General features: G+C 40.8%; 1 protein-coding gene across 2 annotated transcripts in view; it reads right to left on the bottom strand.

The window, feature by feature from the left end:
• Positions 1 to 19,018, bottom strand: part of kel (kelch protein) — a 300,707-nt gene that overhangs the window by 111,119 nt on the left and 170,570 nt on the right. For both annotated transcript variants that reach the window (XM_071685307.1, XM_071685298.1), the window contains one exon: positions 12,106 to 12,224. In XM_071685307.1, the coding sequence (XP_071541408.1) occupies positions 12,106 to 12,224 (119 nt within the window). The remainder of the gene's footprint in view (positions 1 to 12,105; positions 12,225 to 19,018) is intronic.

Here is a 19,018-nt window from a genome sequence, read left to right as displayed (position 1 = left end):
AGCAAATGAGGCTATTTTGTCATCTATTCTTGGTGCTACCCTGCCTGCTCAAACAAAAAATGGCAAACAAACGTAATGCAAAACAAACAAAATTTTTTGTTTCATACTTGAACGCTGTTTCCTGCATTAGTGAGGTAGTACCAGGAAACAGATTAAGGCACATCCACTCTCAAGACATTACATATGACAGCTAGAAACTGAGTGTGAATGAATGTGGCCTTTTTGGTCTAATTCCCTGGTGTTACCTCAATGAAACAGGGGATAGCAATGCTGTTTCCTGTGGGGTGGGGTGGCACCAGGAATGGATGAAGGCAAGCAAGTATGAATATGTACATGTATGTATATGCCTATGTATGCATATGTATATGCTGATATGTATATGTGCATGTATGGGCATTTATGTGTATGTATGTATATAAATTTCTTAAAGGGGAAACAGAATGTGTATATATATTTGTATCAAAATTTCTAAAAGGGAGTCATGTGGGGAATGCTCATCCTCCTCAAAGGCTCGATTGCGGTGTCTAAATGTGCGCGGATGTAACCAAGAGAGACAGGTACTATGTTTGAGGAAAGGAACCTGGATGTTTTGGCTCTAAGTGACACGTAGCTCAAGGGTAAAGGGGAAGAGTTGTTTGGGAATGTCTTGGGAGTAAAGTCAGGGGTTGGTAAGAAGACAAGAGCAAAGGAAGGAGTAACACTACACCTGAAGCAGGAGTTGTGGGAATATGTGATAGAGTGCAAGAAAGTAAACTCTATGTTGATATGGGTAAAACTGATAGTTGATGAAGAGAGATGGGTGATTATTGGTGCCTATGCACCTGGTCACGAGAAGAAAAATCATGAGAGGCAAGTGTTTTGGGAGCTGCTGAGTGAGTGTGTAAGCAGCTTTGATACACGAGACTGGGTTATAGTGATGGGTGATTTGAATGTGAAGGTGAGTAATGTGGCAGTTGAGGGTATAATAGGTGTACATGGGCATTCAGTGTTGTAAATGGAAATGGTGAAGAGCTTGTGGATTTATGTGCTGAAAAAGGACTGATGACTGGGAATACCTGGCTTAAAAAGAGATATACATAAGTATACATATGTGAGTAGGAGAGATGGCCAGATAGCGTTATTGGATTACATGTCAACTGATAGGCGCGTGAAAGAGACTTCTGGATGTTAACGTGCAAAGAGGGGTAGCTGAAGGGATGTCGAATCACTATCTAGTGGAGGCGAAGGTGAAGGTTTGTAGAGGTTATCAGAAAAGAAGAAAGAACGTTGGGGAGAAGAGAGTGGTGAGAGTAAGTGAGCTTGGAAAGGAGTCTTGTGTGAGGAAGTACCACGAGAGATTGAGTGCAAAATGGCAAAAGGTGAGAGCATATGACATAAGGGGAATGGGGGAAGAATGGGATGTATTCAAGGAAGCAGTGGTGGCTTACGCAAAAGATGCTTGTGGCATGAGAAAGGTGGGAGGTGGGCAGATTAGATAGGGTAGTAAGTGGTGGTATGATGAAGTAAGATTGTTAGTGAAAGAGAAGAGAGAGGTGTTTGGATGATTTTTGCAAGGAAGTAGTGCAAATGTCTGGGAGATGTATTAAAGAAAGCAGCAGGAAGTCAAGAGAAAGGTGCAAGAGGTGAAAAAGAGAGCAAATGAGAGTTGGGGTGAGAGAGTATCATTAAATTTTAGGGAGAATAAAAAGATGTTTTGGAAGGCAGTAAATAAAGCTCCTAAGACAAGAGAACAAATGGGAACATTGGTGAAGGGGGCTAATGGGGAAGTAATAACAAGTAGTGATGAAGTAAGGAGATGGAATTAGTATTTTGAAGGTTTGTTGAATGTGTTTGATGATAGCGTGGCAGATATAGGCTGTTTTGGTTGGGGTGGTGTGTGAAGTGAGAGGGGTCAGGGAGAATGGTTTGGTAAACAGAGAAGAGGTAGGGAAAGCTTTGCGGAATATGAAAGCCAGCAAGGCGGCAGGTTTGGATGGTACTGCAGTGGAATTTATTAAAAAAGGGAGTGACTCTGTTGGTGATTGGTTGGTAAGCATATTCAATAGAAGTATGGATCATGAAGTGCCTGAGGATTAGTGGAATGCATGCATAGTGCCACTGTACAAAGACAAAGGGGATTTAAAGTGAGTGTTCAAATTACAGAGGCATAAGTCTGTTGAATATTCCTGGGAAACTATAGGGGAGGATATTGATTGAGAGGGTAAAGGCATGTACAGAGCATCAGACTGGAGAAGAGAAGTGTGGTTTCAGAAGTGGTAGAGGATGTGTGGATCAGGTGTTTGCTTTGAAGAATGTATGTAAGAAATACTTATAAAAATAGATGGATTTGTAAGTAGCATTCATGGATTTGGAGAAGGCATATGATAGGGTTCATAAATATGTTTTGTGGAATGTTTTGAGTATATGGTGTGGTAGATAAGTTGCTAGAGGCAGTAAAAAGTTTTGACCAACGATGTAAGGCATGGTTACAAGTAGTTTAATATGTTTATGGATGGGTGTGGTTAGGGAGGTAAATGCAAGAGTTTTGGAGAGAGGGGCAACTATGCAGTCTGTTGTGGATGAGAGGGCTTGGAAAGTGAGTCAGTTGTTGTTTGCTGATGATACAGCGCTGGTGGTTGATTCGGGTGAAAAACTGTAGAAGTTGGTAGCTGAGTTTGGTAAAGTGTGTGAAAGAAAAAAGTTGAGAGTAAATGTGAACAAGAGCAAGGTTATTAGGTTCAGAAGGATTGACGGACAAGTTAATAAGTTTGAATGGAGAAAAACTGGAGGAAGTGAAGTGTTTTAGATATCTGGGAGAGGACTTAGCAGCATATGGAACCATGGAAGCAGAAGTGAGTCACAGGGTGGGGGAGAGGATGAAGGTTCTTGGAGCATTGAAGAATGTGTGAAAGATTTGAACATTATCTCGGAGCAAAAATGGGTACGTTTGAAGGAATAGTGGTTCCAACAATGTTATATGGTTGTGAAGCATGGGCTATAGTATATAGGGTTGTGTGGAGGAGAGTGGATGTGTTGGGAATGAAATGTTTAATGATAATATGTGGTGAGAGGTGGTTTGATTAAGTAATGAAAGGATATTAGAGATGTGTGGTAATAAAAAGAGTGTGGTTGAGAAAGCAGAAGAGGGTGTATTGAAATGGTTTGGTCACATGAACAGAATGAGTAAACATGAATAGAATGAGTAAGGAAAGACTGACAAAGAGGATATATGTGTCAGAGGTAGAGGGAATGAGAAGAAGTGGGAGACCAAATTGGAGGTGGAAGGATGGAGTGAAAAAGATTTTTGAGCGATTGGGGCCTGAACATACAGGAGGATGAAAGGCGTGCAAGGAATAGAGTGAAATGGAACGATGGGGTATACCAGGGTCAACGTGCTGTCAATAGATTGAACAAGGGCACGTGAGGTGTCTGGGGTAAACCATGGAAAGTTTTGTGGGGCCTGGATGAGGAAAGGGAACTGTGGTTTCGGTGCATTATACATGACAGCTAGAGACGGAATGTAAACGAATGTGGCCTTTGTTGTCTTTTCCTAGCGCTACCTCGAGCACGCACGGGGAGAGGGGGGTTGCCATTTCATGTGTGGCAGGGTGGCGAGGGGAATGGATGAAGGCAGCAAGTATAAATGTGTACATGTGTATATATGTATATGTCTGTGTATGTATATGTACGTATACATGGAAATGTATAGGTATGTAAATGTGCGTGTGTGGCTGTGTATGTATATACATGTGTATGTGGGTGGGTTGGGCCATTCTTTCGTCTGTTTCCTTGTGCTACCTCACTAATGCAGGAGACGGCAACAAAGTATAATAAATAAATAAAATATTGGGAAGAAAGAATACTTCTCATGTATTCCCTGCATGTCGTAAAAGGCAACTAAAAGGGGTGGGAGGAGGAGTCAGGAAATCCTCCCCTCTCGCTTTTTGATTTTCCAAAAGAAGGAACAAGAAGGGGGCCTAGTAAGGATATTCCCTCAAAGGCTCAATCCTCTGTTTTTAACGCTACCTCATTAATGCAGGAAATGGCAAATAGTGGCCCAACCCACCCCCATACACATGTATATACATACATGTCCACACACGCAAATATACATACCTATACATCTCCATGTACACATATATATACACACACAGACACATACATATATACCCATGCACTCAATTCACACTGTCTGCCTTTATTCATTCCCATCGCCACCTCGCCACACATGGAATACCATCCCCCTCCCCCCTCATGTGTGCAAGGTAGCGCTAGGAAAAGACAACAAAGGCCCCATTCGTTCACACTCAGTCTCTAGCTGTCATGCAATAATGCCCGAAACCACAGCTCCCTTTCCACATCCAGGCCCCACACAGCTTTCCATGGTTTACCCCAGACGCTTCACATGCCCTGATTCAATCCACTGACAGCACGTCAACCCCGGTATACCACATCCATCCAATTCACTCTATTCCTTGCCCGCCTTTCATCCTCCTGCATGTTCAGGCCCTGTTCACTCAAAATCTTTTTCACTCCATCTTTCCACCTCCAATTTGGTCTCCCACTTCTCCTTGTTCCCTCCACCTCCGACACATATACCCTCTTGGTCAATCTTTCCTCACTCATTCTCTCCATGTGCCTAAACCATTTCAAAACACCCTCTTCTGCTCTCTCAACCACGCTCTTTTTATTTCCACACATCTCTCTTACCCTTACATTACTTACTCGATCAAACCACCTCACACCACACATTGTCCTCAAACATCTCATTTCCAGCACATCCACCCTCCTGCGCACAACTCTATCCATAGCCCACGTCTCGCAACCATACAACATTGTTGGAACCACTATTCCTTCAAACATAACCATTTTTGCTTTCCGAGATAATGTTCTCGACTTCCACACATTCTTCAAGGCTCCCAGGATTTTCGCCCCCTCCCCCACCCTATGATGTATATATATATATTTTTTTTATATATATATATACATTTATATTTATATATATATATATATATATATATATATATATATATATATATATATATATATATATATATAGAAACTGCAGAAGCTGGTGACTGAGTTTGGTAAAGTGTGTGGAAGAAGAAAGTTAAGAGTAAATGTGAATAAGAGCAAGGTTATTAGGTACAGTAGGGTTGAGGGTCAAGTCAATTGGGAGGTGAGTTTGAATGGAGAAAAACTGGAGGAAGTGAAGTGTTTTAGATATCTGGGAGTGGATCTGGCAGCGGATGGAACCATGGAAGCGGAAGTGGATCATAGGGTGGGGGAGGGGGCGAAAATTCTGGGGGCCTTGAAGAATGTGTGGAAGTCGAGAACATTATCTCGGAAAGCAAAAATGGGTAAGTTTGAAGGAATAGTGGTTCCAACAATGTTGTATGGTTACGAGGCGTGGGCTATGGATAGAGTTGTGCGCAGGAGGATGGATGTGCTGGAAATGAGATGTTTGAGGACAATGTGTGGTGTGAGGTGGTTTGATCGAGTGAGTAACGTAAGGGTAAGAGAGATGTGTGGAAATAAAAAGAGCGTGGTTGAGAGAGCAGAAGAGGGTGTTTTGAAGTGGTTTGGGCACATGGAGAGGATGAGTGAGGAAAGATTGACCAAGAGGATATATGTGTCGGAGGTGGAGGGAGCAAGGAGAAGAGGGAGACCAAATTGGAGGTGGAAAGATGGAGTGAAAAAGATTTTGTGTGATCGGGGCCTGAACATGCAGGAGGGTGAAAGGAGGGCAAGGAATAGAGTGAATTGGAGCGATGTGGTATACCGGGGTTGACGTGCTGTCAGTGGATTGAATCAAGGCATGTGAAGCGTCTGGGGTAAACCATGGAAAGCTGTGTAGGTATGTATATTTGCGTGTGTGGACGTATGTATATACATGTGTATGGGGGGGGGGTTGGGCCATTTCTTTCGTCTGTTTCCTTGCGCTACCTCACAAACGCGGGAGACAGCGACAAAGTATATATAAAAAAAAAAAAATATATATATATATATTTTCTTTCATACTATTCACCATTTCCAGCGTTAGCGAGGTAGCATTAAGAACAAAGGACTGGGCCTTTGAGGGAATATCCTCACTTGGCCCCCTTCTGTTACTTCTTTTGTAAAATTAAAAAAATGAGAGGGGAGGATTTCCAGCCTCCCGCTCCCTTCCCTTTTAGTCGCATTCTACGACACGCAGGGAATATGTGGGAAGTATTCTTTCTCCCCTATCCCTAGGGATAATATATATATGTATATATATATATATATTATCCCTGGGGATAGGGGATTAAGAGTACTTCCCACGTATTCCCTGCGTGTCGTAGAAGGCGACTAAAAGGGGAGGGAGCGGGGGGCTGCAAATCCTCCCCTCTCGTCCCCCCCCCCCAAAAGAAGGAACAGAGAATTGGGCCAGGTGAGGGTATTCCCTCAAAGGCCCAGTCCTCTGTTCTTAACGCTACCTCGCTAATGCGGGAAATGGCGAATAGTTTGAAAGAAAAGAATATATATATATATATATATATATATCTTACTTTTCTTTCTTTCATACTATTCGCCATTTCCCGCGTTAGCGAGGTAGCGTTAAGAACAGAGGACTGGGCCTTAGAGGGAATATCCTCACCTGGCCCCCTTCTCTGTTCCTTCTTTTGGAAAATTAAAAAAAAAAAAAACGAGAGGGGAGGATTTCCAGCCACCCGCTCCCTCCCCTTTTAGTCACCTTCTACGACACGCAGGGAATACGTGGGAAGTATTCTTTCTCCCCTATCCCCAGGGATATATATATATATATATATATATATATATATATATATATATATATATATATATATATAGGGGATACACATAGGGGATAGGGGAGAAAGAATACTTCCCACGCATTCCTCACATGTCGTAGGAAGCGACTAAAGGGGATGGGAGTGGGGGGCTAGAAACCCTCCCCTCCTTGTATTTTAACTTTCTAAAAGGAGAAACAGAAGAAGGAGTCACGTGGGAAGTGCTCATCCTCCTCGAAGGCTCAGATTGGGGGTGTCTAAATGTGTGTGGATGTAACCAAGATGAGAAAAAAGGAGAGATAGGCAGTATGTTTGAGGAAAGTAACCTGAATGTTTTGGCTCTGAGTGAAACGAAGCTCAAAGATAAAGGGGAAGAGTGGTTTGGAAATGTCTTGGGAGTAAAGTCAGGGGTTAGTGAGAGGACAAGAGCAAGGGAAGGAGTAGCACTACTCCTGAAACAGGAGTGGTGGGAATATGTGATAGAGTGTAAGAAAGTAAACTCTAGATTAATATGGGTAAAAATGAAAGTTGATGGAGAGAGATGGGTGATTATTGGCGCATATGCACCTGGGCATGAGAAGAAAGATCATGAGAGGCAAGTGTTTTGGGAGCAGCTGAACGAGTGTATTAGTGGTTTTGATGCACGAGACCGGGTTATAGTGATGGGTGATTTGAATGCAAAGGTGAGTAATGTGGCAGTTGAGGGAATAATTGGTATACATGGGGTGTTCAGTGGAAATGGTGAAGAGCTTGTAGATTTATGTGCTGAAAAAGGACTGGTGATCGGGAATACCTGGTTCAAAAAGAGAGATATACACAAGTATACGTATGTAAGTAGGAGAGATGGCCAGAGAGCATTATTGGATTACGTGTTTATTGATAGCAGCGTGAAAGAGAGACTTTTGGATGTTAATGTGCTAAGAGGTGCAACTGGAGGGATGTCTGATCATTATCTTGTGGAAGTGAAGGTGAAGATTTGTAGAGGTTTTCAGAAAAGAAGAGAGAATGTTGGGGGGAAGAGAGTGGTGAAAGTAAGTGAGCTTGGGAAGGAGACTTGTGTGAGGTAGTACAAGGAGAGACTGAATACAGAATGGAAAAAGGTGAGAACAAAGGAGGTAAGGGGAGTGGGGGAGGAATGGGATGTATTAAGGAAAGCAGTGTTGGCTTACGAAAAGATGCTTGTGGCATGAGAAGTGTGGGAGGTGGGCAGATTAGAAAGGGTAGTGAGTGGTGGGGTGAAGAAGCAAGATTATTAGTGAAAGAGAAGAGAGAGGCATTTCGAAGACTTTTGCAGGGGAAATAATGCAAATGAGTGGGAGATGTATAAAAGAAAGAGGCAGGAGGTCAAGAGAAAGGTGCAAGAGGTGAAAAAGAGGGCAAATGAGAGTTGGGGTGAGAATCATTAAATTTTAGGAGAATAAAAAGATGTTTTGGAAAGAGGTAAATAAAGTGCGTAAGATAAGGGAACAAATGGGAACCAGTGAAGGGGGCAAATGGTGAGGTGATAACAAGTAGTGGTGATGTGAGAAGGAGATGGAGTGAGTATTTTGAAGGTTTGTTGAATGTGTTTGATGATAGAGTGGCAGATATAGGGTGCTTTGGTCAAGGTGGTGTGCAAAGTGAGAGGGTTAGGGAAAATGATTTGGTAAACAGAGAGGAGGTAGTAAAAGCTTTGCGGAAGATGAAAGCCGGCAAGGCAGCAGTTTTGGGTGGTATTGCAGTGGAATTTATTAAAAAAAGGGGGTGACTGTATTGCTGACTGGTTGGTAAGGTTATTTAATGTATGTATGATTCATAGAGGTGCCTGAGGATTGGTGGAATGCTTTTATAGTGCCATTGTACAAAGGCAAAGGGGATAAGAGTAAGTGCTCAAATTACAGAGGTATAAGTTTGTTGAGTATTCCAGGGAAATTATATGGGAGGGTACTGATTGAGAGAGTGAAGGCATGTACAGAGCATCAGACTGGGGAAGAGCAGTGTGGTTCAGAAGTGGTAGAGGATGTATGGATCAGGTGTTTGCTTTGAAGAATGTATGTGAGAAATACTTAGAAACGCAAATGGATTTGTATGTAGCATTTATGGATCTGGAGAAGGCATATGATAGAGTTGATAGAGATGCTCTTTGGAAGGTATTAAGAATATATGGTGTGGGAGGCAAGTTGTTAGAAGCAATGAAAAGTTTTCATCGAGAATGTAAGGCATGTGTACGTGTAGGAAGAGAGGAAAGTGATTGGTTCTCAGTGAATGTAGGTTTGCGGCAGGGGTGTGTGATGTCTCCATGGTTGTTTAGGATTGTTTAGGTACAGTAGGGTTGAGGGACAAGTCAATTGGGAGGTAAGTTTGAATGGAGAAAAACTGGAGGAAGTAAAGTGTTTTAGGTATCTGGGAGTGGATTTGGCAGCGGATGGAACCATGGAAGCAGAAGTGAATCATAGGGTGGGGGGAGGAGGTAAAAGTTCTGGGAGTGTTGAATAATGTGTGGAAGTCGAGAACATTATCTCAGAAAGCAAAAATGGATAAGTTTGAAGGAATAGTGGTTCCAACAATGTTATATGGTTGCAAGGCATGGGCTATATATAGAGTTGTGCAGAGGAGGGTGGATGTGCTGGAAATGAGATGTTTGAGGACAATATGTGGTGCGAGGTGGTTTGATCGAGTAAGTAATAATAGGGTAAGAGAGATGTGTGGTAATAAAAAGAGTGTGGTTGAGAGAGCAGAAGAGGGAATTTTAAAATGGTTTGGTCACATGGAGAGAATGAGTGAGGAAAGATTGATCAAGTGGATATATGTGTCAGAGGTGGAGGGAACAAGGAGGTGGGAGACCAAATTGGAGTTTCAACCCGGGGAAGATTCCAGCCCTTTAACCTGGAACCCAAAAAGTTCAGCTTGCTTCTTAAGACAAATTTAAATCGTGGATGAGATCATTAAGATCCCCTTGACTCAGCAAATGTGGTTCACTTGAAGAAAAGCTTGCTTCAAATGTTGGATCCAATAATGTCATCTCCTTGGTCTACTTTCTCATCACCAGACTCATTGTCACTCAGTGTCATGTTTCTTGGAGGCGGAGGCTCTGACACAGGTAATTCCTGACTGTGGGGTAATGGTCTCATAGCAGATGGTAAATTAGGATATTTAACAGTAGGCTTGGATTCTGATGTTATAACATTTATATCTGTCAAGCAGAAGTAGCAATCTGAAGCATGATCTTTGGGTTCTCATCAACCACAGGAATGGTAAAAAGCACACGGTGTGAACCTTTTGTCTATGCTGTGAGAAACATGACATGTGACATAAAAAATATGGAGGGCTCACCTTTTATCCTGGTTACCCAGGATAAAGTAATGCTCATAGCATTTTCTAATGAGGGGTGTGAAAGAATGTTTTAGCGATATTAATGTATATTCACTGCACATGTTGCAGAAAGAATTTGGACTATTTGCCCATTTCTTGGCACCATAATGGTGAACGGGTTATCAACACAACACTTGAAAACATAAAAGCACAATCTGTCAATAGAGAGGAAAAGACACTGTTCTCATATTGAGTTAAGCCTGCAACTGACAAGAGAACTGCTACTCAGGAGTGGGCACTCATTTGAAATGAAATGCTTGTGGACACTGTGTGGTGTCTGAAGGATCGATCAAGTAAGAAAGGAAAAGATAAGAGAGACATGTGGTAGTATGAAGAGTATGGTTGATACAACATTGAAGTGGTTTGACAAAAGACTGACTGACACACACTTGTCAGAAGTGTAGGGAATGAGGAAAAGATAGAAAAGAATAAAAAATGATATGAGCATTTTGGGCCTGAACAAGTTGGAGGGTGTGATGTGTGCACTGGACAGAGCAAATTGAAGCAATGTGATACAGAGGGGGTGGTGTGCTATGTTCAGCCAGAGAACATGAAGCAGTCAAGAGAAATCATGAAAAGGTTGAAGGGCTCCGGCTGACAACTGGGGGCTATGATCTGCTGCATTACACATGACAGCAAGAGAGCAGAAGTGAGCAAATAAGGGCACAAGGAGGAGGAGGAAAACTGAGAATGAGAAGGAAGAATGGAGTCAAAGATGGTTTCACTTCTTGGGGCCTAAATACATAGAAGATTTCGACGTGTGCATGGGACAGTGAACTATAGAAATGTGGTATACAAGGAGTGATGTGCTGGGCTGAACCAGGGCATATAAAGTGGTCTAGAAAAAACCACATGGAAAGGTCTCTTGAACTTGGCATTGAAGAGGGGGACCTGATTTGGTGCACCATACATGACACTTAGAGAGCAGATGTAAGCAAATGAGACTGTTCTTAATCTATTCATATCTGATAAATGAGGCTGATTCTTTAGTCCCTTCATCATATCCCACATACTGTAAGTTTTTCTGATTATTTTTTCTTGGTGCACTCGTATTCATAATACATTTAGATTTTTATCTTTTCATACCTGATTGTTGTTACCCACATTAACAAAGTAGTGCCAGGAACAGACCAAGAAAGGCTGCATTTACTTACACTCATTCTTTAGCTGTCATGTGTAATGCACAACTAGGTCCCACAGATCTTTCCATGGTTTCCCCAAACCACATTACATGCCCTGGTTCAGTCCACTGGCCCCTATATACCACATTGTTCCAATTCACTTTATCCCATGCACACCTTTACCTCCAGCATTTTCAGACCCTGATCACTTGTAATCTTTTTCACTCCATCCTTTCATCTCCATATCCCTCTTCTTGTTCCCAACACTTCTGAGAGATACATCCTCTGTCAATATCTCCTCACTCATTCTTTCCATATATCCAAACCAAAATATAAAAGTAAAAAATATCTTGACACATCAGATAACAAATGTAGCTTTTATCACAAAAGGGAATGGTTTAAACTCCATTCCACCCATCTGAAACTACATTCCCCAGGCACATACAAGTTACACTTTCTAGTCTGCATTATGTACATCATCCACTTCACCAACATAACAATCATTGACTCAACATATTGAAAGACTTTTTATCCCTAAAATGCAACTTCCATATTGAAGATATTAAAAGCTTATAGCTCCACAGTCCTGAACTCACCCACATTCACATGCATAGAACATTACCACATTTCTTGACTTTTGGTCTCACTCAGTGGATGAGGTCAGTTTCCCAAGCACTCTGGGAACCCCATAGAAGAGGATCCTATATGAGTTCATTTTTTGCTTGAAAATATACTATAGAATTACCAAACAACTTATGGGTACACCTTACAAAATGCTGAGCTATTCAATGTTCCCAATCATTCTTCATTCTATCAATACATCAAAATCAAAGACACTATGAATCACAACAGTTATGAAGTTAATACCTAATAAAAGATCTCACCTGTACATTCTCTTCAGTTACTAAAACTTCTGCTGTGTAAACATAATCAATAAGAAGCTGCAATGCACTGCCATCAATGTCTTGTAATACTATTCTATCTTGTCTACTCTCTTCAAAACCTGAAATGAAAATCCATAAAATATCCTTAGAAATCCTGCCTAGAAAGCAGGAGAAATAAAGTACAATGTTAGCATCTAAACTGCACAAATCATCAGCAATGGCCTTCCCCCAGTGCACAGAAATTAAAATGTTTTTTCCTTAGACAATATATGTATACCACATTATCTATAATTGTGCCAAGGTTATGAATGGACCACAATGAGACAGGCAGGTGGCCACCATAACATAATTTTTTTTTTCCAGCACGATTTTACATACACCTTAGCACAACATCAAAACTAAGATATCTAATTACTGGGAAAAGCTAGCTTTAAATTTGCCCACCATGGAGGAGAGAAGGGCAAGTGGTGACCCATCATAACCAAAAAGTTTGACGATTTCATCAATGACATATACAGTAACTATTTCTTTGAAAGATGTCGAGACAGAACTACCAGAGGAGATAATGTGAAATTAAGAAAAAAAAACAAAGAAAAAAGTAAATAAGAACTTATATATTTTATAATAAAAGAATGGTAAAAAAATGAAATGAACTGAATAAGAACATGGTAAATGCGAACAGCATACATTAGTTTAAAAGGCTCTGCAAAAAAAGAGAATATTCAAGAAGTGGGGCCCTGAGAGTTTAAAACTTCCTCCCCAAGCAGTCCAGTTAAGTAATTACAATGCACCAATTCCTCTCTAGTTCCTGTTTTTGAGCCTGTGATACTGACAATTCAATAAACATTTTCAAGGTGCCTATTCATTATTCATAGTATGTTTTTAGCCCTTCACAGATCCATGGTCAACTTTCCATTCACCAGTCCACTTTAGTCCATGTACATTTGATGCCCTTCATGACCTGCTACAGTGTCTCTCATGTGGTTTGAGTCCTCTTCTATTGTGTATACCTCTAAAGAAAAAAGTCTGTTGAGCAGCTTAAACATAGTTATTATTCATTATCAGTATAAAACTTAGGACTCTTTCTTCAAGCATTCCTACATTTTCAAGGCTATGATACAATTACTAGCAGGAAAAGGATAGACTCCTTTGAAGTGAGCTTTTCAAAGAGAATGTATTCTGATGATACAACTTTGTTGATGGTGACTTTTCACTCAAGGTATAAACACAAGTAAAGGGAGTCCAGAAATGCCACCGCAAAAAGTGTTAAATGTAAATAAAATATATGTGTAATGCATGAAAAACAATACAAAAGCTGACGAGAGCATTCACCAGTACTAGCAGACATACAGGAACAGGCGTATAGTAGGAGGAGTGTGAGTTCTAACTGAAGTGTGCTGATGGTAATATGGGCTGAGCATCCCTAAGATGAAAATCCAAAATCTAAAACTTTTTGACCAGCGACACGACATTATGGATAGAAACTCATTAATGGTATTAATGGAATTTCATATCTTTTTTACTGTTAAGTGCATATTTATGAATACGTGTAAGAAAATGATTGCTTATCAGTAGCATATAAATTCAAAGTCAGGAATGAAGATGATGCCAAACAACCACAGGTTGTCCACATGGGTGTCTGAGGTTGTGAAACCTTACCTTTCTGATGGTTCAGTGTATACAAACTCTGTTTCATGCACAAAATTATTAAAAACATTGTATAAATTACCTTCAGGCTATGTGTATATGGTGTATGTGACACATAAATGGATTTTGTGTTTAGAGTTAGGTCCCATCCCCAAGATATCTCATTATGAATAAAGACGCTCCCCGACTTATGATGGGGTTATGTTCCAATAAACCCACCATAAGTTGAAAATATTATGTCCAAAATACATTTAATACCTACCTTAAACATTCTCAGAGCACTTATATTTCTCATCCACAATTATCCTATGCAGCCCTTCCTTAAAAGCTTTGGCACCTTCAATGTCAACACTTGCTGCCTCACCGCTAACATTTACATTATCAAAATTATGACATCTTTTGAAGTGTTGAAACCACCCATGACTTGCTGTAAACATTTGCAAAACGTAGGGTCATTGGCACGCCATTTTAACACATGAAAAAGACTTCTTGCCTTAGCCTGGATTGTCAGTAGACTACGCAGTATGCACTTCTGTATCTGGTTCTCCATCCACATGACAAGTAATTTTTCCATATCAATTGGCCCAGTTCTTTTCTTCATGATGACTCGGATTTAAACGATGCGGAAGATTTCATTGCATCACTGATTCGCTTCTTGTCCTTTAAGATAGTTGATATTGTTGAATTTGAAAGTCCTAATTCATGTGTGATGGCTTGCCGCCTTTATGCTGGGCAATTACCTTTAACTTCATCTCAAGAATAATTAGCTTCCTTTTCTCACCAGAGGTAGGAGACACAGATGGGCATTTTGTAAACATGATGGAATGCAAAAACACAAAACACAAAATCCAAAAAAATTCTGGCAATACAGTACACTGTAGATTAATGATTGTTTACACTCGTGATCACGTGGCTGACTGAAAGCTGCAACTCGCTGTCCCTGCGCACAATCATGTCACAGTATCATACCAACCAATCAACAACACAGTCACCCCATTCTTAGTAAATTCAACTGCAATACCATTCACTTCAGCTACCTTGCCACATTTCATCTTACACAAGACTTTCCCCTCCTCTTTTCTCTTCACCAAACCACTCTCCATGACTCTTTCACTTCGTATACCACACCGACCCAACACCCTACATCTGCCATTCTATCATTAAACATATTCAACAGTCCTCCAAAATGTTGGCAAGGTGCTTGGTCCTCATACCTTGTTTGGTGACTCCAGTTTTTTGTCTTTTGACTGAATTACACCTTGTCTTTAAGTCTCTCAACTTGCCTAAGTACCTCCAACCAGATGAATCCAAGTCACATAACCTAAGCTGGTCACCCCCTTACATTGATTACAACCAATAATTCTTTTTTCTTTTATCAATGAAACTGCATCTGGCAATTCTACAGTAATCATTTAATAAACATTTCTTCTTTCTTTCCACTTTCCTCCTTATCTGATGTATGACCAAGTAAATTTATCAGCCATTACATCTATTACCATCCTGCTTTACTAAGCTTACTTATTTTTGTGCCATCCACATCTCAGCTGGATCCTTATGTGTTCAACTGTGCCTCTGTTTCTCTTTCTGTAAAATCTCTCTTTTAGCTAACAAGCACTAGTTGTTCTGTACTTTCCTAAACTTTTCATCAACTAAGCCATACGCTTCCTTAACTGCTCCATTTCTAAGTCCATACAGCTTTATTTAAATTCCTGAGCTCCTTATTTGTATGACTCCAGTTCTAGGTTCCTTTACATCAATGTTCATGCTTTTCATCACATGTTCCGCAGCGAAAATTGCTCCTTCTGTAACCCCTTGCCCACGACTGTCAATACATTTAGTGTATGTTCTAGTCCTTCCCTACAACTGAAGAGCTACTGAAATTGCTTCTTTTGCACCTCCATACCCATTACTCTCAGTAGATTCTGCATGTGTTTTAGCCCTTTCTTTTAACGAACAGCATAAAGGACAACTAAAAAAAGATCCCTCACAGCTTATTTGCTTTTTAATGAATTCATCTTCTTTATCGGGGCCTGAACATGCAGGAGGGTGAAAGGAGGGCAAGGAATAGAGTGAATTGGATCGATGTGGTATACCGGGGTTGACGTGCTGTCAGTGGATTGAATCAGGGCATGTGAAGCGTCTGGGGTAAACCATGGAAAGCTGTGTAGGTATGTATATTTGCGTGTGTGGACGTATGTATATACATGTGTATGGGGTGGGTTGGGCCATTTCTTTCGTCTGTTTCCTTGCGCTACCTCGCAAATGCGGGAGACAGCGACAAAGCAAAAAAAAAAAAAAAAAAAAAAAAAATCTTCTTTCCTCTAATTATATGCCTACTGAATCTCCACTACATAGAATCTTAGTTCATACCTAATGACTTTATGTTTCAGTTCCCTTAGTTCACCCTCACCTCATGACACCTTTCGTGATCCTAGAACAGATTCCTTAGTCTATTAACTTCTCTTTTAGGTGTGTTACCCTCTGGTCTTGCTTTTAAACAATTTCCTTAACATCTCTAAATGTCTGTCCTTTGGTGGTTCCTCTTTCATCTGTCCCTTTTGTCTCTTCCTTGTGGATCTTGTTACAACCAACTAGTTTTGGTACATTTATTCATTTAAGTCCATACCAGGCTGTAATTCATTTTGGAAAAAAAAGTCTGATACAGTACTTGGCTAAAATAGTGTTCAATGACAAGCTTATCCAAGCTTTCTTTCTCATTTCTCTGCCTTATTCAAAACCATCAATTTTCTTTTCTCAGCTCTTGGACTGATCCCCTGAAGTAATACCAGTAACAGCAATGAAGCTTACTAGCACAAGATAGCCTTAATCATAAGGAATCTAAATCTTTAACTGACTTGACAGTAATGCCTTCTACTCTAAAACTATAGTCCCTTTTGTCATGTCAGAGCAGCATTATTATACAGTAAGACTTATGCTACACTTGTTAACTTCCCAGTGTTAACCAATCACTCTCTTAAAAAGCGGATCTTCTTAAAAGACGTGATAATTATGAGATTTCAAAACTCCCTCCCTATGCAATATAAATACGTAACATAGCAAAATTGTAGACAACCGAGAAATATAGGTTGTTTGCCAGGAAATGCCACCTACATTTCTGCAACAATGACCCTGGAGGCCTTTGTGAGTCTAAAGTGAAATACTGGTGGATATAATCTATCTAAGGGTCAAAATAGTGTTTTCACCTACTCTAATGACCAAGTGCTCTCTCTGATGCTCTTAAGGTTCAGTGTGAAGATGAAAAATCACTGGTGTTTTTTAGCTTATTTTCTAATAGACTGTGACAACAGAATCCTTGTTCCCAGATCACAAACTTACATATTTACATTGCCTACACTTTAACAAAAAATAATCAAACCTGTAAAATCTTCCTTCATAACACAAGGTATGTGTGTTTACATAACACCTCAAGAAGTTACCCATTTCTATTCATTTTCTGTTTTAACGTGACCTAGCAACCACTGAAAACCTACACAAGCTTTCTTCTGAATATGCCCCTACCGACATTGCAAATTACTGTCACTATGAATCACTCTTGTAATGGTATTCTGAACCAAGGTATTTAACACTAATTGTTTTTCAGTATATATTCTTATTTATCATACTTGACTGCCATTTCCCACAACAGCAAGGTAGTACCGGGAAAAAGATGAAGAACACCCATACACATACATATACATATTTTGCTTTGTCGCTGTCTCCCGCGTTTGCGAGGTAGCGCAAGGAAACAGACGAAAGAAATGGCCCAACCCACCCCCATACACAATGTATATACATACACGTCCAACATGCAAATATACATACCTATACATCTCAATGTACACATATATATACACACACAGACACATACATATATACCTATGCACACAATTCACACTGTCTGCCCCGATTCACTCCCATTGCCACCTCGCCACACATGGAACACCATCCCCCTCCCCCCCTCATGTGTGCAAGGTAGCACTAGGAAAAGACAACAAAGGCCCCATTCGTTCACACTCAGTCTCTAGCTGTCATGCAATAATGCCTGAAACCATAGCTCCCTTTCCACATCCAGGCCCCACACAACTTTCCATGGTTTACCCCAGACGCTTCATATGCCCTGATTCAATCCACTGACAGCACGTCAACCCCGGTATACCACATCGATCCAATTCACTCTATTCCTTGCCCTCCTTTCACCCTCCTGCATGTTCAGGCCCTGATCACACAAAATCTTTTTCACTCCATCTTTCCACCTCCAATTTGGTCTCCCACTTCTACTCGTTCCCTCCACCTCCGACACATATATCCTCTTGGTCAATCTTTCCTCACTCATTCTCTCCATGTGCCCAAACCATTTCAAAACACCCTCTTCTGCTCTCTCAACCACGCTCTTTTTATTTCCACACATCTCTCTTACCCTTACGTTACTTACTCGATCAAACCACCTCACACCACACCTTGTCCTCAAACATCTCATTTCCAGCACATCCACCCTCCTGGGCACAACTCTATCCATAGCCCACGCCTCGCAACCATACAGCATTGTTGGAACCACTATTCCTTCAAACATACCCATTTTAGCTTTCCGAGATAATGTTCTCGACTTCCACACATTCTTCAAGGCTCCCAGGATTTTCGCCCTCTCCCCCACCCTATGATTCACTTCCGCTTCCATGGTTCCATCCGCTGCCAGATCCACTCCCAGATATCTAAAACACTTTACTTCCTCCAGTTTTTCTCCATTCAAACTTACCTCCCAATTGACTTGACCCTCAACCCTACTGTACCTAATAACCTTGCTCTTATTCACATTTACTCTTAACTTTCTTCTTTCACACACTTTACCAAACTCAGTCACCAGCTTCTGCAGTTTCTCACATGAATCAGCCACCAGCGCTGTATCATCAGCGAACAACAACTGACTCACTTCCCAAGCTCTCTCATCCACAACAGACTTCATACTTGCCCCTCTTTCCAAAACTCTTGCATTCACCTCCCTAACAACCCCATCCATAAACAAATTAAACAACCATGGAGACATCACACACCCCTGCCGCAAACCTACATTCACTGAGAACCAATCACTTTCCTCTCTTCCTACATGTACACATGCCTTACATCCTCGATAAAAACTTTTCACTGCTTCTAACAACTTGCCTCCCACACCATATATTCTTAATACCTTCCACAGAGCATCTCTATCAACTCTATCATATGCCTTCTCCAGATCCATAAATGCTACATACAAATCCATTTGCTTTTCTAA

Source organism: Panulirus ornatus, chromosome 3, assembly GCF_036320965.1.
Source record: "Panulirus ornatus isolate Po-2019 chromosome 3, ASM3632096v1, whole genome shotgun sequence".
Classification (NCBI taxonomy): Eukaryota; Metazoa; Arthropoda; class Malacostraca; order Decapoda; family Palinuridae; genus Panulirus; species Panulirus ornatus.
The sequence above is the reverse complement of the archived record's forward strand: the minus strand, read 5'-3'. Positions and strand labels throughout refer to the sequence as shown.